This window comes from Capra hircus, chromosome 22 (genome assembly GCF_001704415.2).
Source record: "Capra hircus breed San Clemente chromosome 22, ASM170441v1, whole genome shotgun sequence".
In the NCBI taxonomy this organism is placed as follows: Eukaryota; Metazoa; Chordata; class Mammalia; order Artiodactyla; family Bovidae; genus Capra; species Capra hircus.
The window spans coordinates 45,068,040-45,089,522 of NC_030829.1; the positions used below are offsets into that span (position 1 = coordinate 45,068,040).

General features: G+C 39.6%; 1 protein-coding gene across 7 annotated transcripts in view; it reads left to right on the forward strand.

Moving 5' to 3' along the window:
* Positions 1 to 21,483, forward strand: part of ERC2 (ELKS/RAB6-interacting/CAST family member 2) — a 996,291-nt gene that overhangs the window by 595,358 nt on the left and 379,450 nt on the right. For all 7 annotated transcript variants that reach the window (XM_018038455.1, XM_018038458.1, XM_018038452.1 and 4 more), the window contains one exon: positions 15,705 to 15,865. In XM_018038455.1, the coding sequence (XP_017893944.1) occupies positions 15,705 to 15,865 (161 nt within the window). The remainder of the gene's footprint in view (positions 1 to 15,704; positions 15,866 to 21,483) is intronic.

The window sequence follows — 21,483 nt, forward strand, 5'->3', positions numbered from 1 at the left end:
CCTCCATAAAAAGTTTTAAATAAAGGAGAAATTGAAGCGGAAGATTTTATTCTGGAACTTCATGTCTGGTTTTTGCTTTCCTCCCACTGAGGAGCTAACCAAGCCAGTGATCTGGAGGATGTATTTAGTTTGAGGATAATGAAACTTTACTATGATTAAAAATTTTTTTTTTCCTTACCTGGATTATATTTGTAAGGAAACCAGATCTGCCAGTGACCTTTATGAATTAGGCTTATGATGCATTGGTAGCTATTGTTAAACATGGCACTTAAAAATGTTTTATTGTATGTATATGTGATTATTTTATACAATGGGGATTATGACTATGACATTTCTATCGCTTGACTCAACAAAGGTGATTTTATGTACTTAGTGAGTAGGTGTCAAGCCATTGATCTAAATGCTGATGGTTTTACCTGGATTTGTAGTTGTCCTTGGGAATGGAAGTCATTTATAGCATGAAAATTCTCTGCTGAAATCCTCCTAGCTGAAACATTTTGGAGAGGAATCTTCCTTAAGAAGATGGAAGTGGCTTCATAGACCTTATGTGAGCATCTCCCTTCTCCCCCAGCTTTTGCCCTGGCAAATGGAGGTGAATGCCTATCAGACATGGCATGTTCCTTATTATTTTTTTAAAGAAATTAAACCTTTTATTTTTAGACAATTGCAGCTTCATCTGCAATTTTAAGAAATATAGAGAGAGATCTTTTGTATCCTTCGCCAGTTTCCCCCAGTGGCAACATCTTGCAAAACTGTAGGATAGTATCACAATCAGGATCTTGACAGTGATACAGTCCAGGTACGGAACAGTCCCAGCAACTATAGGATACTTCACGTTGCCCTTCATAACTGTACTTGATTCCTCCCCCATTTCCACCTCTTACCCCTGGCAACCAATAATCTGTCCTTCATTTCTATAATTTTCACTTTTTAAGAACATTATGTAAATTAAATTGTATAGGATATGACCTTTAGGGACTAGCATTTTTCAGTTTTATTCACTGGTGGTTCCTCCACATTGTTGGATATATCAGTACTTTGTTCCTCTTCGTTGCACCAGTCAAAGACATCCAGGTTGTTTCTAGTTTGGTGCTATTGTGAATAAAGCTATTATGGACATTCATATACAGGTTTTTGTGTGAACCTAAGTTTTCATTTCTTTGAGATAAAAGATAGAAAGAGTATAGTTACTGGGTCAAGAAACTGCCAAGTTGTTTTCCAGAATGGTTGCATTGTTTTATATTCTGAGTCAGCATTGTATGAGGGATCCAGTTTTTCTGTATCCGCACCAGCATTTGGTATCAACACTACTTATTATTATAGTCATTGAAATAGGTGTATAGTGATGTTTCATTGTGGTTTTAGTTTGTGGTTCACCAGTGGCTAAAGATACGGAACGTGTTTCCATGTGCTTATTTGCTATGTGTATGTCCTCTTCACCACAGTGTCTTCTCATGCTTTATGTCTGTTTTCTAATTGTTTTAGGAATTTTACTTGTCGATTTTTGAGAGTTCTTTATATATAGTCTCATACTGGTTGTTTGTCAGATATGTGGTTTGCAAATATTTCCTCCCAAACAAGACAAGCTTGTCTTACTATCCACTGAACAAGTTCTTTCACAGAACAATTTTTTTTCAGTTTTGATGAGGTCTGGTTTACTAATCTTTACCTTTATGATGTATGATTTTGGTGTCAATTCTTAGAACTCATTGCTTAGCCTTAGATTCAGAAGACGTTTTTTTTCCAATTGTTTTTCTATAAGGCTTATAGTTTTATGTCTTATATTTAAGATCATGATTCACTGTGTTTTTGTACAAGATATAACATCTTTTATTTTTTTCAATCTATGGATGTCCATTTGCTCAGCACCATTTGTTGAAAAGGCTATCTTTAATCCATTGAATTGTTTTTGCTCTTTTGTCAACCATCACTTGAACAGTTATCTTTTAGATATAATATTGTCACAGTATATCTATTTCTGTGTTCTCTATTCTGTTCTACTGATCTGTGTGGCTATCTCTGCCAACATCACATTCTCTTGGTTATTGTAACTATATTGTGGGCCCTAATATTGGGTAGAGTGATTCCTTCCATTTTATTCTCTTTTATCAGAATTGTTTTAGCTATTAATGGACTTGTCCTTTTTCATATAAATTTTACAATAACTTTGTCTATATCTATAAAAAACTTGCTGAGATTTAATAGAAATTACATTGAACCTATAGATCAATCTGAGAAATATTGACACATTTACTATCTTCAGTCTTTTCATCCATGACTCTCCATGCATTTAAATCTTTGATTTCTTTTATCAGAATTTGAGAAGTTTCAATGTCCAGATAACATCCATGTTTTAAGTTTATACCTAAATATTTCATTTTTTTGGAGTGATTGTAAATGGCCTTTAGGTTTTGATTTTGGTTTCCATATGTTCATTGTTAGTTTATAGAAATGCAGTTGACTTTGTGTTGATCTTATATCTTGCAACCTTGCTAAACGCATTTATTAGTTCTAGGTGTTTTTTGTAAATGTCTACATAAACAGTTACGTCATCTGTAAATAGGGGTGGTTTTAATACTTCCTATGGAATTTTTGTGTTTTTTATTCATTTCTTGCCTTATTGCAGCATTTGAAATTTCACATATTATGCTGAATAAGAGGGGGCAAAGCAAATATCCTTGCCTTGCTTCTGATCTTAGAAAGCATTCAAGGTTTTGCTGTAGCTATAGATTTTTCAGTTAAGTGCTTTTTATCAAGTTAATGAAATTCCACTATATTTGGTGTGCACATTTTGAGATGCAGTTTTGTGTCTTTAAAAAAGGGAAACTAAACAGTGGAAAGTATTTTATTTTCATGTCCTTTTTCTTTTAGGATCAGTAATGTAAAGAAAGCTATTGTTGGCAGAATTGTAAGATGATCTCGAAGTTTCCCCTCTCTGAAGAACATACTCAAATAATCCCTAGGACTGTGGGTAGGATGCAGTGTCACTCATGTGATTATGGGACAGACTCTCATAAGCATCAGGACTGTGGCTTTAAACTTTTGAGTGGGCCATTGGCAAGTAATCAGGTTGTCTGTAGAAGCTAGGAGTTTTAAGGGCATGGGGACCTCAAATCTATATACATCTGCAAGGAACTGAATTCTTCTCCAGCTGCATGAGCTTAAAAGATGATCCTGGGCTCCAAATGAGAATTCACCATGAAAGTATCTTGATTTAAACCTTGTGAGACTCTGGTTGGAGAACCTTGCAACACTATGATTCCTGCTTGGACTTCTAGCCTACAGAGCTGTGAACTGACAAGTTTGTGGTCATTTGTTATATCATCACAGAAACATAATACAAACATATCTTAAATAATTTGGAAAAGTGTTGAAATCAAAGCACATAGTGAATATTCTACTCCAGTGAGTTAAGAGGGATTATTCCAAGGTTTATTAACTAATTTGTATTTATCCATAATTTGTGGCTACTGGTTTTATGTTAGATGTTATGTTCAGGCCTGGGCATACTGAGGAGAATGACCCATGGTCTTCCCTTGCTGTTGAGGAGCTCATGGCCCAGAGTGTCCTCCTAGGTCTCTCAGTACATGTAGTTCCTCCAACAATTATCCCATTACGTTTGTATTCAACAATCAGACTCAAATCCGGGTAAAGAGTAAGCCATCTGCAATTATTGGGTAAGTCCCTTACTCTTTTTAAGTTGGAGTTTTCCATCAATTCAGTGATATGCTTCTTTGTGAGTAAGTGAGGATCAAATGGGATTTAGGATACCTCATTATGTTAATCAGAGGTAATGATTACCTCTCTTCAGTGTAGCTTCTTTTCTTTTCTGCATCCCACCCACAATTCTCCATTGGCCATCTACTGTGTGTTTGTGAAGGTGCCCCAGTGGACCCATTCAAGGATGCATTTGACTCTGTGTATTTATAGTCTAAGGGAGCATACAAGGAGAACACTACCTATTGCTCAAGGTAGATAGAACTGTGATGCCGGGATTTGGAGGGGACCAGGAAAGGGCTTGGGGTCAGGCCTGATCTGGCCTGATTGAAATCTGCCATCATCAATAGGCATCTCCTGCAGAGCTACTCCAGTAGGAGGACTCAGAATGAAAGATCCCTCCTTTTTTCATTTTCCCTCCTTGGAACTGACTCAGCTGATCCTCACATCATAGGAAAGAAGTCTATTTGAAAATATTGCCCTGATTTGTTGAATGGGAATGCGTAGACCTTGCTAATATATAAGCGGTCAAGGGACATGGACAAATGCTTCTGATTTTGGAGGGCCTGCCAACTCATTTTGAGTGCTTCAGAATCAATAATAACAATAATAAAAGTAGAAAATGCTAGACAAGCAAGCCACCAAACTGGGCTTCAAAACCCACAGGAACTTTATGAGGGAGCAAGTTGAAACGAGCAACATTCAGGCACATTCTGGGGCAGGGTAGAGGTGCCAGGAATGGCTGATGACAGCTGTGGAGTCACTAACACTCAGGCACTCCCTGGTGAACCTGGATTATAATCAGCATAAATCTAAGTGACTGTCAAGGGCAAAGAAACCATGCTAGGAAGTGTGGCCTGTCTTAAGGTCCTTTTGGCTGACAGTAGTTGCCACCATAACTGCCACCAGAGGGCCCCTCCCTGCTTTATTACTATCCTTTGGAGGTGATGCTCTCCCAGCAACTAATTTTTCCACGGGAGCAGAAGTACTTTCTGCCGAGACCTTCTTTTGATGCAATTTAAATTTAAAAAAAATTTATTGAAGAAGTGTAGTTGATTTACAATGTTATGCTAATTTCTAATGTATAGTAGTGATTCAGTTATACATATATGTATGTGTGTGTATATCCTTTTTTATATTCTTTTCCATTATGATTTACACAAGATACTGAATATAGTTTTCCGTGCTATACAGAAGGACCTTGTTGTTTATCCATCCTATATATAATTGTTTGCATCTGCTAATCCCAAACTCCCAGCACTTCACTTTCCCACTTCGTCTCCCCCTTAGCAACCACAAGTCTGTTCTCTGTGTCTGTGACTCTGTTTCTGTTTCATAAATATGGTTGCAATTTTTAAAACTTACACTCTTTTTACATTAATGATTCATAGTTGTATCAAAAAGTACAAAGAAGAAGAATATAGATTACCTGAAATCTAACCTCAGGAACAATCATGTCATGTATATTTTGATGCCGTTCCTTCTTTTTTTTTCCTATGAATATTCATTTAGAAACCCACATATGATTGGGATGGTATTGTGTTTATCATTTACTAACCTGTTTTTCTCAGGTTTTGTTAACATCTTTCTTCTCTGTTAAATGTTTCTACTTAGTGTTTAACCTATGACCAACATCTCAACAACTGATGCCTGCAGTATATTATCTGATTTCTTTGTAACACCTATACACACACACAGACACACAATTTATTTAATTTCTTTGGAAGGTGAGGGTATGTATGTGTATGTTTGTATAAGTACTTGTGTTTATATATGTTTCTCTATATACATGAACATATATATGTACGTATATATACATAATTTTTATTCTGAGTTTTATAAACAACAATGTGATGAACACATTTATTATATCTTTAGAATAAATTCCTAGAGTGAAGTCACTGGGTCAAATGCTAATTCTTGAGTTGTACAGAATTTAAAGAAATTTAAGAGTTTTGGGGGGGGACTTCCCTGGCAATCTAGTAGTTAAGACTCTGCACTTCCAATGCAGAGTTTGGGCTCAATCCCTGGTTTGAAAACTAAAACTCCACATGCAGTGTGGTGTGACCAAATAAACAATTTTCTCATATGCTCAAAAAAAAAACAACTTTCCACAAAAATTGAAATAATTCTTACATGTCACCATTTGACAATAAGTTGAAAAATTCGAATGCTCTCGCTCTCTCCAATACAGTAGCCACTAGACATATGGATATTTAAATTAAAATTTTTTATTAATTAAGACTAAAAAACAAAAAAAAATCAGTTCTTCAGTTTACCAGTCATATTTCCAGTGCTCTGTAGTCACATATGGGCTTCCCTGGTGGCCCAGAGAATAAAGAATCTGCCCACAATGCAGGAGACCTGGGGTCGATCCCTGGGTTGGGAAGATTCCCTGGAGAAGGGAAAGGCTACCCACTCTAGCATCCTGGCCTGGAGATTTCCATGGACTGTATGGTCCATGGGGTCGCAATGAGTTGGACAGGACTGAGCGACTTTCACTTTCATAGCCACATGTAATTAATGGAATGTGTATTGGAAAGTGCAAATTAGGGCCTTGCCATCATCACAGGAAGTTTTATGGGACCATGCTGCTCTGATATCTTCGTGAGTTCCTTTATAATTTTGATTGGAGTTTAGTATATTTTGTAGGTAATTAATTTGGCTTGATATAGATTTCAGAGTAAAAAATTTCACTGTTCCATTGAAGATGGAAAATGTTGTCTTTCTGAAAATGTAAGAACATGGAAGTTCAACCCTTTATCTTGCTTTCTCATGCTCTAATAGGCTGAAAAATAAGAGCTGGTTTTAAAACTAACATCGCTGTTGGTGATAATGTGCTTTCTGTGTGGCAAATGTGTAATTATTGTAAGTCAGGTATTCTTCACAAGGATTCTGGGAGGTGCAACTGTCACCCCCATTTTACAGAGAAAGAAACTGATGTACATGGAGCTCAAGTACTTTTTCCAGGGTCAGTACATGCCTGGATCCTGATTGGGACCTAAGCCCCCAGCTTCAGAGTCCACCCACTTAGCTACTCTTTGTACTGCTTCTCAGGTGACACTAGTGGTAGACAACTCGCCTGGCATTGCAGGGGACAGAAGTGATGTAGGTTCGGTCCCTGGGTTGGGAAGATCCCCTGGAGGAGGGCATGGCAAGTCACTCCAGTACTCTTGCCTGGAAAATTCCATGGACAGAGAAGCCTGGCAGGCTACAATCTATGGAGTCACAAAGATTCGGACATGACTGAAGTGGCTTAGCATGCACACACTGCTCCTCGAGAGCCTAAGACTCTTAGGGAAAAGACTGGCTCTTTCCTATGCTGCAGAACTGTGCACACATAAAGTAAAAATGTCTCCCAGTTGCTCGAAAAGTAGCTATGCCAGGCATACACGGAAGTAGATCCACAGCCTTTTTCTAAGGGAGATTCCCCTGAACAAGTGCAGCCTAGGATGAGGAGTGCTCAGGGGCCTTCCAGAGAAACTGTTACTCATCCGTACTCTGACTCAGAATCTGTTCAGTCAGAATGGATGTATTTTGCACATTTATTCTCCATCCATCCTTTACTATGGAGTGAGATTTTGTTAATAAGCTTTGAGAAAGGAGGGGGAAAGGAGGAGTTTAAAGTGCTGTCAAAATCAAAGAGCTGAAGCCCAAACAGCCTCGCTTGATGGGGTATTTGTTTGCAGCTGAAGGATCAGAGGTGACGCGTTTAGGCGGAGAGAAGTTTAAACTTCAGCGAGGAGAAAACAAGTCCCAAATACAATCTTGAGAGTAGCCAGGTCCAAGCCGAAAACAGTCTGGGGATTTTCAGTTTCAACCTTTTCCAAAAGGTGTCACTCTAAGGCAGCAGTGGGGAGGTGAGAGGGAGGTGGAGATAGAAGTATAAGATAAGAGTAATTGGAAAAATAAGATTAGTAGTCCTTGTTCTAACAGATCCTTCAACCCACAGCATCAGTGCCTCAGAAGTTGTTGCTGTTGAGGAGAGAGGGTTTCAGCGTTTATCTTTACCTCATCTTAGCGTGACCTTCTCTCTGCCCAGGGCAGAGCTGGGCCAAGTCCCAGCTAGTCCCCCAGGACCAATTCACATTCCAGATTGCTGTAACTTGGGATATGGGCATTTCACTGGCTCTGTGTTCTGGTGCAAACTGAAAACGACCATCCTCTTGCGCTTGGGACGCAGTGAGGACAGAAAACTAGGAACGGCTGGTGAGGGGGGCGGCAGTAGAGCCGGTGTAATTTCAACACATGGTTTTAAAAGCTGTCTAAAAATTCCAAATCATTAACACGAGATAGACACTAAATCAATGCTGACATATAATTTAAGGGGAAAATTGTTTTATCAAAATATTTGAAGATCAGTTCCTGCCAAGTGAGCCTCTTGAAAAGCACTGGATGTTGCCACGTGTCAGGAAGAGACACACAGAACGGGCAGTTGGGCTCTTGGCAGATAACTGAGAGAGAATCTGGTTTTCAAATATTTAGTTAAACAACACAAATGTATGTGTAAGTTTAAGTTGACACATGTTAATGATTTAAGGTCTTAAACAGGTTTCTTATTTTATTGTTTTAAAGCTCCAATATTCACTTTAAAATTCCGACCATTTCTCCAGAACTGGGTGTTTAAGCATTAGACTCTAGAAATTCATTTGATAGCTTCACTATTCTTAAAGTATACAGAATTATGAATTATTCAAATACAGCCGAATAGTCCTGGTAACTTAACCATTTTATAAGAGACTTTTTGTAATCTGCCACATAGAATAACTAATAAAATCAGAACTGACACACAAACAGGAATTTTTGTTTTGTTTTGTTTAATTGGTGAGACCAAGAAGTCATCTAATTTGAAGAAACCTTTAATTATTCTAGATATGTAACACCAAAGCAATGTATATTTTAAAATGTAATCTTAGCTTTCTAGATAGAGCATCAGAATTCCAATCTTGCCCTATGTGGGGACCTTTTAGGAAATTTTTTTAACTGGAACATGTTAAATGTTTATAGAAGATTTCTGAGGTTGCTGTGATTTCTCTTTTTCTCATCACAGATGGCCTTTAAGGAATAAAACAGCCTCTCTAAACTCCACCCCCCCACCCAGGAAATATTTTTGTCTGGTGAATTACCAATAGATGTGCTTCCAAAATAAGCAAATGCTGTGTTGAATTGAGACACGCAGGTTGCTCTCCTGCTGGATTTTTCAAAAGCATTTATTGGCTCATAATCATTGTGATTCTTCCAGTAGCAGTTCACCAATGAACAGGACCATGGGGCCCTGCAGCCTGGGCTTCCCAGCTTTATTTCCTCCCTCCTTTTTAGCAGGCCACTCCCACTTACCTACCTGCTCTTGGAGACCAGCCATGAGGCCTAGGACAAGATTGGCTTTTAACTCTTGCTCATCACTCAGTACTTTTCTATATTAGTTTTTTTTTTTTACTATTGTAATTAAACAGTTGTTGATTCAGGGTTGCCTGCCAAACCAGACAGCTTTTGAGGATGAGCGTGTTGTGTCTAGCAGAGTGCCTTGAATGCAGGAGACACCCAGGGAGACAAGGCGGTGCAGTGGCGGAAGGCCTGCATGTCTCCCAGGTCCCAGCAGAGTGAGTGGAGTGCAGAGCGGGGTTAAAAGCTGCTTGCGTCTACCCCAGCTCAGGGCCTGGGGTAGTTTTTTTATCAGGCCATCTGGAAACTCTTGGGTTCCTGGGTGCTCTTGATGGCTTCCAGTTGGCCATGAGCATAGAGTTCCCTCCATGCAGGGGCCAAGTATCCGAGCCCTCTTGTCTCCATAGCAAAGAGAAGGTGCTTGAGGCAAACAGAGAGCAAGAACTTGAAGGGCGTTTGGTGAGGATGGCAAGGGGACCATTGATTTATGGGGTAGGAAAGTATCAAGTTCAGACTTACACTTCATCCATCATTGCACTAAGAGGGTCAGAGGAGGGTGTTTCAGAATCACATCTTTGCACTCCCTTTCCTCTCATACCTCAGGTATTTATTGAGTGTGGACACTGGTTCCATGTCAGGGGCTGAAGGGCCTTCCAGAGAGAATGGAGACGTGGTCCTTGCCCTCTGAGGATTACAATCCAGTTGTGGCAACGAAGCACACACATGAAAGGGTTGTGCAGAACCGTGAAATGGTGTTTGATGAGGTGGTAGAAAGTCGGGTGCAGAAGGTAACAGCCGAAGGCACTTGGGTGAAAATAATGCTACCAACAGCCCAGCCTTGGGACAGTAGTAACCATCGCGCCCTGGACGCTTGCAGGATGTCTAACAGAGAGGGCTGGATGCTCGAGGTGTATTGTCTCCCTTTATGCTTGTGCCAGCCCTGTGTGGTGACTTCTGTTTCCTCCCCCTACTTTATAGAGGAGGACCTGCGGGCTGAGAAAAAGGTCAGTAATGTCCAGGCTTCCCAGTGTAGGTTGCACTTTGCTATCACTTCAGAATCACCTGCTTTTATAATAAAGTACTAATGCCAGACTCCTACCCTCAGATGTTTTCATTTAATTGGTAGGAGTGTGACTATGGCATCAGGATTTTAAAAATATTTCTTAAGGGCTCAAATGTGTGGCAGAGTTTAGGAAGCATTGGGTTTAGATTGTCCTAAGGTCACAGAGGTCGTATTGATGGAACCCAAACTTGATCCAGGTCTGCCTGTTTTCAGAGCTCCAGATTTATATCACTGAACCCATGAAGGAGACCAGCGCTCTGTGGCAGAGCCTTAAAGGGGAGGCACTTTCAGTAACTGGAGGGGTCACTATAGGGTAGTCCGGGCCTGCCAGGTGGCACCAGTGGTGAAGAACCTGCCTGCCACTGCAGGAGACTTAAGAGATGTGGGCGCAGTCCCCGGGTCGGGAAGATCCCCTGCAGGAGGGCACAGCAGCCCACTCCAGTATTCTTGCCTGGAGAACCCCCTGGACAGGGGAGCCTGACAGGCTATGGTCCATAGGGTCACAAAGAATTGGCCACAGTGGAAGCGACTTAGCACAGCACAGCACTATGGGTAGTCCGGGGTGTGTGTGTGTGTGTGTGTGTGTGTGTGTGTGTGTGTGTGTGTGTGTGTGTGTGTGTGTGTGTGTGTGTGTGTGTGTGTTGTTGTTGTTGTTGTTGCTGAAGATAGGTGACAGCAGGCACAGAATCTTGAATTCAGTAATAAGCAAACATAAAATGGGTTGAATACTTAAATTGGCCCTCTCTTAGTGAGAACTGATGCTTCTGTGGCACCAAGTACTTGGGCATTGTTCTTAGTGCATCATACACATTAACCCATTGAATCTTCACCAAACTCCTTTTAGCTAAGTTCCCGCATCACAAGGAAGCTGGGTTCAGAAAGTTTTTATAACTGACTCAGAAGGACACAGATAGTAAGTGGTAGGCTAACTCCCCAGTTCTGTTTGTAATCACTATGCTGTGCTATCTCTTCTGTTAAGCATGTTCTAAGTGTTTTCATATTTGCCAGTCCCCATGCTAACAGCTTTACTTTCATTGCTTCACTTAATACCTGAAGTAGTTCTAGTGAGACATACTATTGTTACAGATGGAGAAACTCAGACAGTTTCCCAAGGCTCTATAATAAATGGTAAAGCATGTGTTATTAGTGCAGTCTGGTTTCTTAATCCATGATTTTAACCATTCTCCATATTTAAAATATTTTAATTATGTATAAATACATACCTATATATTTACATATATTAAATATTTTTATATATTTTATATAAAAATATTCAAAATATTTAAAACTGAAAATATTCAAATTAAATTTTAAGTGAAATGCTGTGTAGAAGACAAAGTGGAACAACTCCCTTTGAGCGTGAGATAGGGGATGGAGCTCTCTGCTGACTCACCCCCCTCCCACCCCACTGGCCTGTGTATCAGCCCCCAGATGCCTCTTTGGAACTCATGGTGGTCTAGGGAACAGAGTTCGAAGACCACAACTGCCGGTAGTCAGGAGCCCCTTGAGATGTTGGAACCAGACCAGTGATACTTTGGTGAAATATTGATGGTTCAGGCATTTTTTCCTGGAAGTAGGGAGGTAAGTTGTAAGAATAAATCCCACGAGACATCTTGGCTCACCCAGTTCAAAGTCACATCCAAAGACACAAAGTCAAAACAGCTGAAAAAAATCAAAAGGAAAGTCTAACCTTCAGAGTCTGTGTCTTTGGAAAACATTGAAGGGACCCCAGGAATAACACCTAGCAACTTTTCCCCCTTCCTCTTTTCTCTTCTTCCTCAGTCATCTTATTCAAAACAAAACCTTAAAACAAAACGTCTGTGTACCCAGTCTCCAGGCTCATGACTCTCTTCCTCTCACTCCTGTCTCCTACTTTGTATCACAGACTGTCATAGCCTGCCCTTCAAAGCACTGTCCCTTTGCACTCAGTTTTGCTGGTTCACTCTACTACCTGTTTCTTAAAATCCAGGCACAGTCCTGGCTGAGAGAGACCTCTGACAGCGAAGAAGCTGATCAGGCAAAGCCAAGTTCTTGTTTAGGGTTGGAGTAGGAACAAAGGCTGGGAACACACGTGCGCACACACACACACACACACACACACACTTATTTTCAATCTTGTCAGAAATGTGGGAGGGGAAGGGATTCAAGCTGCAAGCATAAAAAGTAGTGATAGAAAAAGATGATGTCTCAGGAAGTGTTTCCAAAATAGACTTGCTGATGAAGAGAAAACAAAGAGGAAAGAGAGGGAAGACACAAATGTGGTTCTTAAACATGAGTCACTGAGAAAAGCTCAGGACACTGGACTAAAGTGTCACCAATGTGATAGGGAATGGCAGGTGCAGAGAGCTGGGGTAGGTTGTCAGGAATCTCATTTAGATAGGTGTGCATGGATTGTCCTGAATTCAAAGTGATATTGTGACATCTAAATGGAAGTGATCACCAAGTGGTTCAGTGCATGTGAAAGATGTTAAGTGAATAAAAGGAGACAAAGTTTGGAAAAGTATCAGAATAGTGGTGAGAGCTATGGAGACAAACCTCAGTCCTCCTCTGAGAAGCCACGTGAATGAGGAAAATGTCTCTGGGACAGAGTCATGAAGGGAAAGGTCCAGTTATGGAAGCAGGAAGGTGAAGAGTTTGCAAAAGAAACAGGAGAAGGAAGTTCTCAATCTAAGGAGAGCTTCTGAGAACCCAAGGGAAAGGTTGGCTTATAGGTGAATGGGGAATGGATACAGTCCCACTCACCCATTACACTGTGTTTCAGAGAGGCTATCTAATAAGAAGGGGGACTTTCTAATGATATATATATATATATATATATATTTAAAACAGTTTACAAAATTATACATACATCTCAATTATATATAATATGTAAAAGAATAAGAGAGAGATGGAGAAATTAAAATGTTCAGAGTGTTTATCTCCATGTGGTGGTATTTTGGGTAATCTTAGTTAAAAAGAATATAATTATCCTTATATTAAAAAATTTTTTTAATTTCCTGTCTTTTGGATTCCATATGTGTATACCTTATTTTAAGGGAAAGTGTTATTTTATTGATATTAATTAGAAGAATAAATGATATAGAGGCTATGTCATCCCATGTAATACCCACAAACATCTAATAGGAATAAACAACATAATTTCCTGTTTCCAGGTGAAGAACCCAAAGCCAAAAGAGATAAAGAAACTTGTGTCAGTCATATAGTAAGTTATAGAGACATGTTTCAAATCTGACCGTTTTTAAGGCACAAGTTTCATAGATATAGCCAGCTAAAATATTACTTCCAATGAAGAGAAGAAGTTGGGGAACCATTCAGCTGTGCAAACTACACATTAAGAAAAGACATATGGCAAGAAGGAGGGTATCAGTGGCCTGCAAGTGTTGGGAGAGCAAGAATAAAAAGTACGTCCTCTTAATGAGAGGGACCTGGTGGTAGGGAGATGGAGGCAGGTGTTATAGACACTTGATAAGGAGTGTGACAGTTCATCAGTCAAGACAATCCAAGTCACACTGGAGGTAACAGCCTCTCATCTCATGTTGTAACACGATGAAGGTGCTGCCTTGCTTATGTGGTATGGTTTGGCCTTTAGCTTCATTGTGGTCACTCAGGGACTCAGGCTGAAGGAGACATCATCTGAAACATGCTTCTGAAGTCATTATGGCCAGGAAAAGGGAAGGTTGTGGTTGATTGCTAGTTCTTAAATGCTTCTGCCTGGAAATGACAGTGATCTAAGGTGTAATTGTTAAAGCTGGTTTAATATAAAACTCTTTAGTGTCTGCTGTATGCAGTCACATGGCAGGTGAACTAAGAGCTTGGAAACCGACAAAGTAGCATTCTGTGTCTGTGGATTGCAAGCAGGCCAGCTCAACTAATAAGAGATTCAGCAGGTGAGAATCCTGGACACCCTCCCTCTTCTCTGACATCGATAATACATTTGGAATTTTTTTTTTAATTAAAAAAGGAAAGGGAGTCATGAGGACATAGACCATCCCAAGTAGAGGATCAGGCAGACTGTATCTGAGCTGATGCTTGGAATGACCATAATATTGATCTTTTAAAAAGCAACACTGCTACTGAATGTATAAAAAATAGGGTAAAACAGACAAAAACACTTCTGCTTCAGCCTCATCAAGTATTGTTTTGTAGAAAGGCTTCTAGTCATATTTATGATATTCTATGAACTTATATGAGTAACTAAAAAGTGTGATTGCTTTTTAATATTTAAATTTTGTGTGTTAAAAAATAATGCTGTTTATCCCTGTGTAGTTCTGTGACTTTCAAAGGTTATGCTCTATATTCCTTGCTTTTAGAACTGTTTTTGGTTTTGGCTTTTATTTATATTACCTGGTCATCAAGTTTCCTCTTTTTATCAGGCCAAAATGAAGGGTTTTCTGAATTTTAAAAGCCTGTAATTTACCTTGGATGTGAACTATCATGCTTATTCTGAATAAATTCCATGTATAACTGCAGAAATTGTGTAGAAAGTCTTTATGAATTGGAACTTAACATGTCATTGACACGTTTTGAAGGGCGTTCTGTTGACTTTAGTGATAGATGATCCCATTCTGCCAAGTTCAGCTGGAAGGGGTGACTTAGAAACCCAAACATCAACTCTGGAGTCTAGAAACTTCCTGAAATCATGGTTTTAAGTCCTCAGGGTGGATGCAGCCTGTATCTGTGTGAGGGATGGCATTTCACCAGCTTGCTCCACGGAAGGCTCTGGAAAAGAACCATTAAACACCAGCCTTCTTTGTTGTGTGTTGGCTTTTAAAAGTCTCCAGTGGTTCGGGAAGGATAAGGCCTTGCCTTGGGGCTCCCTGGTCCAATTTTTTGGGACCTGGCTGAAAACTCTGGATATTTGATAGTCTGGCTTATTTCTATGGTGTATTAGCACCCTATAAAAGTTACATGTCATTTATTTCAAGTTTAGAACCCTCTCAGACTTCAGGGGCAAACCAAACTTGAACCTTTTGTGGCTGGGATTCTGTTTACCTTTGGCCAAACCTCGCTTCCTGAATGTGAAACAGGGAGGTGAGGTGAGAGGGGGACCCCTGGGGCCCCTTGGCCATCAAATCGCTTTTGCCAAACAAGCCTTGGATAGGCTAAAACATGAATGAATTTGAAACACGGAGAGTAGCTTCCTGTCAGAATGCTCTGGAGCGTACACACAAAAGTATATTGTGCCGGGCAAAGTGCATTTGAGTGTTGCCTTCAGCCAACTGTGAGGCAGTATCTGAGATTTTTGCCAAACACAGGTTGAAATTGGGTCAAGCCACTCACCTACCAGTTCTAATAAATACATTAAGTAGTTTCTATAAAAGTTATTGGATAATCCAATTGAATGAGGACCTTGGAGAAATTTGGACATTTCTTGTGTTTGAAATGTTTATTTTTAAGTAGTGACAAAGAAAGAATGGACCCTGGGATACAATGCCCAGCTCAAGAATGGCTTTAATCCCTTTGTGTCTGTTGTCAGAACGCAAGGTACACCTTGTGCTTGAATGGAGGAGAAATAACACACTGCGTCCCATGCGCTTTTCAGATAGAAGAGCTGATGAATGCACTGGAGAAGACCAGACAGGAGCTGGATGCCACCAAGGCTCGCCTTGCCTCCACGCAGCAGTCCCTGGCTGAGAAAGAAGCGCACCTGGCCAACCTCCGGACAGAGAGGAGGAAGCAGCTGGAGGAGATCCTAGAGATGAAGTGAGTGCCCATTTTTGCTTTCTCAGTCATTCTTTTCTAACTTCTCTGTAGGGATGAGAAAGGGAGTGCTAAAGAAGAGGAGGAAAGAGCTTGGAGAGAATCATTTAGCTAACACTTGACTAGTTGGTTCTGTGACTAATGCTTCTTATTTTCTCAAATTATAGCTTCCATGTCCCAATGTGCACATTTTTCACATCTGTTATTCAAAAAAGAAAAAAAAAATCCAACATAAGGTTTTGTGACTCTGTGTTTTGTGGACGGCACTACTATTCTTAGATCTGTCGAAAAGGTTTGAGCTGGCCAAGAGACAGAGGCCTTGTTAAGCACAATGGTAATTGAAGTCCTGGTCAGGGTTAAATGGAAACTTTTCTGAGGAGGTATTTCCTAATTGTGACTATAACTTTGCTAATTATATTCTTTTCACTTGTGTACAATGCCTGGCTTGTGTTGGCTTTCATAGTCTCAAGGTTGGCACCTCTTTGTTTAGAAAGCAGGACTCTGATTTGCTCGGCTGATAAAAACAGGCTTGGAAATGCCCCTGCCCCCCTGTCTCATTGGGTAGGTAAGGACTGGATGGGAGTGGGGGTTGGGTAGGGGAGGAGACTGGAACAAATGTCTTTCTTTGATTTAATCAATAAGGTGTGACTGCTTGTCGGGCAATGGTTGTTCCTGTGGGCCTGTGACACACCCACCTTCACCTAGCTTTTATATCATTCTCACAGTGAAATAATATCACCATGAAAGAACACAGTAAAGATAATTACTCAAAGATTTTAGAGATAATCAATTGCTATGAATCTATTTCTGAAAAATTAGGCAAGAAGCAGCATCTCTCTAAGTCTTTAAATGAAATAATCACTAAAGTATGATTTAAATCCAGCCTCCTTCCAAAGTAAGGGGAAATGTACAGAATTATAGCATCTTAAGCCTGTAACATAGACTTTGAAATTGGTGGCTAGGTATGGAAGAATAACCTTACCCTGACCCTGCAAGTCTTACACATGGTTAGTATTAAACCCAGAAAGCTTAGATCATGGAAAATATGGAATGAAATATTTTGAAGGATTTAATAATGAGGACAAAACTTTTATTCCTTGTCAACTACCTCAGTTTCTCCTAGACCAAAGAATAAGTAGTTTTTTTCCACATATAAACTCCCATTTTTCCTAATAAAAGATGATATAATAAAAACAGATATTATTATCCTCAGTTTAGAGGTGAGGGAACTGAGACTCAGCGAGATTTCAAGTAATTTGCTTAAAGACATCTGGCCAGGATTAAACCCAAAATCTGTTCAGACTCCGTTTCTACTACCTCATTTTTTCATGCAGTTATGTCAACTCCACCAGGTCCAGAACTTTTGTCTGTTTGAATCACTGCAGAAATCTTACTGCCTAGAACAGTGCCTGCATATGGTTGGTGCTCAGTAATTGCTCCCTGATGGAATGAATAGATTGAATGCTGGAGGCTGGATTTTGTGTACTTAGGAAGAAATGTATTTCAAGCATTTGTGACGTTATTGATGTGATCAGTAATTTATTAATAATAGCAGTACATTGATTCCATCAGCCTTTATTCGCTCTCTTTCACTTACCCAGCTTCTGCCTCCTTGTGTGTTGCTATGTGTCAATTCAGGCTAATTTTTCTCATTGTTCTGCAGCTGTTCCCAAGTTAACTCTACACCTCCTGGAGTGATTTATTATGCCATTATAAGGAAACTTTCATTATTTCCTGTTTATAAAAAGAGCATATATTTCCAGAATTTTCAGAGAACAAGTAATGGTGAAGCTTGCTGGTTTTTGAGTTGTCAGAGCTGGGTTGAAATCCTGTTGCGTCCACTTGGTGGTTGTGTGACTTGGGGGAAAATGACCTTAACATTGCTGATCCTATGGTTTCCTCCTGTAATGGCTTTCGTGGGGTGGTTGTGAAGAGAAGCACTCAGAGGAGGGCTTGGCACATGGAAAATGAAATATGTGTGTAAATGGCGCTATCAGCCAATGAAAATATGTCATTTGTTTAGTATACTTTGTGAAGAGTATCATTTGTCTAAAATTTGGGTTTATTTTTCTAAAACATATAAACCTTTTCCATGTGTATGTTTTCCCACTTAATTTCATGATTTCAGATAGCACCTAACTAAGACCTCTTTGGGTGAATTGCCACATTATTGCCGAAGTGCTTAATCTGCTGCCACTGCAAAATAAATAGAAAATTCCTCTGTTAATTCCTTTGGTAAAAGTAACAAAGCTCTGCTTCATTAAGCCCAATATGAACCTCATTCACTCTTGAACTGGCCCAGAAGCCCCACTAACAGGGTTCTTCCGAGGACTATGGGGACACAGGTGCAGGGCAGTTAAATTGACTGAGAACCCCAGTTAGATTTACCAGCCTCTTCAGATGTTCTAGTCAACCAAACGGTTTGGTGAATCTTGATTTAGTTGAGTTGACGTATTGGTTATTGGGCATTAACTGAGTCAATGTTAGCGTGAACAGTCAGCTGGATGTGCCATTGTGTTTACTATCACTCTGTGCCACTGTTGTTTTCCATTCAACGGACAGGCAAGTGTGCAAGAAACTTTAGGCAAGTCTACCCAGGACTGGGAAATCCTGGTACATGGGAAAAGCCGAATGGTGTTAGGAAGAGGGGTAGGGCCACGAATCAAGAGAAACAAGATGTGGTCTCATAACTCATCCATAACCTTAAAGGAGGTCGCTCTCTGGTTGCCTTGGTTTTTTTCTTTGGTGACATGGAGGTAGATATTACCTGCCGTACCTACTCCATAGAACAGGGAGTAACAGGGTTTACAGTAACAGGGTTTTTTAAAAAAAATACTAAACTGAAATTAATATAAACTAGCATATGTAAAAGCACTTTGAAACATAAAAGGGGATTTTGAAATGAGAGATGGTGTCTGTTAAATTTGTTGCAAAATTAAATGACGCAGAGTTATAGTATTGGAAAACAGCTGGGTGCAGCCTTCCAGCCTATATAAGCCAGACTGCTGTCCACATAATAAGGAATTCACCAGGCCTGGTGAAGACCACTTGCCTTGGAAGCCATGGGCTCATAAGGTGGTGGTTCACGTTCCATGGCTCTCGAAGGTAGCTCCTTCATCCTTATATGGGACTGAAATAGCTTTCCATGTAATTAACATTACCGCTTGTCTTGGTTTTTGTTTCAGAGCTACATAGATTTCAGCTGAGCCCTGTCCACAGGACAGGCAGCCTTTTATTTTTCATAAATTTATTTTTATTTTATATTTGTTCAGGTAATACTGTGCATTCTAGAAGGAGAAAAAAAGAAAGAGCAAAATTAAAAAGAAACAAAATTGCATATGATCCTACCATGCAGAGATAGATACTAATAGTATTTTGATGTCTACCTTTACAAATGCTCTTTATTTATTTTTAACAAAATTAGATTGTATTTTTGTGTTTTGTAAATCCTTCTTTTGCTTGCTGAATGGTGCATTTGAGGAATGAATGTCCACTGCTATAGGTGGACAAGTGAAAATGTGTGCCCTTATCAAGTTTGCATTTTAGTAAAATGAGTGATTGAAATGAATGGACAAATAAATAAGCAAATAAATAAATAGTTAGATGAATAAAGTAGCTTCTTGTGGAACCAAAGAAGTTTAGAATCCCACTTAGAAAGCTCTTTCCATTGGTAAGGACCTCCTGATTATTTGGGAGTAGAGAGGGAAATGCCATGTCACTCCCTATAGTCTGAGAAACCTTCTAGGATCTGAGCCTAGTGGAGAGTCTTTGACTCTCTCTTGTATAGGATTCCTCCCCCCAGATAAATATTTTTTCCAGTTTAATCTTCATTGGTTAGTATTCCAACTGCCAGTCATTATTCCCACACTGGAAGAAGCTAATGGTTCCCAACCATACATTTTCACAGAAGAACATAATATTCTCCTTCCCTTGTGTATAATATTATTCTTTTACATAAAAAATATCTAAAACCTCTTACTAAAACATTTCATAATGGTTTGTCTTTGTTACATTTGCTTCTATTTAAAAGGGATTTTATTAAAATAATATTAAGAACATCATTCTATATGTTTGGTTTTATTAATACCAGTTAATGAGCTTACATTCCAGTAACAAGCTCGATTATTTAATTTGTGGCAAGTGAATTTGATATCTGTAGCTAAAAGGAATTGAAGGCCATGAGATTCTGTGCTTAAAATCTATCTGTGTGCATTTGCTCAGACAATTTAAACTAGCACAGTAATTTAATAGGCAGACAGGCAGGCTAACTGATCTGTTCCATTTAGTATTAAATACTGAATGAATAAGGGGTTTGAGAGCTGGTTAAAAGTTACATAATGTGAAGTGTGTAGTTTAGACTTTCTGTGGTGATTTCTCATACTTAATGTAAAGATTTTAAAGGGACATCTATAATTTAACTCATCTGATGACATTGTGAGAGCCGCCTTAATTTACTGGGTATTGTTGCATTCTCGAATCTTCTCCAGATAGCCTCAGAAGCTTTTGTATACACTGGGCTATTTTAGGAAGTTTACAGTGAGGTAAGACAGAGGCTTATTCCAAGGCATTATCCTGTTGGCCTCTTTGATCTAGGATCCCTTTTGAGAGAGCCACTCATTAGGTAAGTACCCTTCAAAGGAGAGGCAGGGTGCAGAAAATGATAAAATCAATTTATTCTTTCCTTCATGCCAACATGAGAAAAGACAAATCACATTTCTTTAGGAAGGAATCCTAAGTGCCTAGCAATTTGGACAGGATTAATGGAGCCTGGGAGAGGAGTTTTGAAGGCAACTGTTACTTAAAATTGATAAACTCAGTTGCAAGAGAAGTTATAGGGATTGAATGAAATAATGCATTTATAAGATACTGATTTATAAGCCACAAAAGGCCATATATGTATCATGGTGCATGACATATTCATATGTTAGGTAAACCCACTGTAATTAGCATACCCTGAGCTCATCTTCAAATTCAAGTTGGCCTCACACTTTGAACAGTTTTTTGTATGTGGGGTGAGAGAGGGCTACAGTGCAGTTTTCTCTGTAAGCCATGGTTATTTAGAAAAACTTTGGCATGTTCAATTTAAAATATATATTAAATACTATTGTAATATGTCCTGGGGTTCCCTGGTGGCTCACATGTAAAGAATCTGCCTGCAATGCAGGAGACCCAGGTTTGATTCCTGGGTCAGGACGATCCCCTGGAGAAGGGAATGGCAACCCACTCCAGAATTCTTGCCTGGGAAATGCCATGGACAGAGGAGCCTGGTGGGCTCCAGTCCATGGGGTCACAAAGAGTCAGAGACGACTGAGTGACTGCCACTTGATGTTAATGTGTCCTAGAATATCCCAATCTCTCTGTTCTTATTTGTCTCCTGCTAGTTCTAAAAGTAAACTGAGTCAGCTAAAATACTAGTGAAGCTTTTCTCAGCTTCCTAAGTTACCTGTAGTGATTGAAGACAGATGGCAGAGAGAAGAACTGCTCATTCAGCAATGATTGTGGTTTGAGCTGTAGAGAGTCACATGATGGGCAGTTGTTTATCACTCAGAATTTCTGTTTCTCTCTTGTAACCCTGGAGTTGGTGGTTTAGGGCCTTTAGTGAAAGAGAAAAGACTTGACAT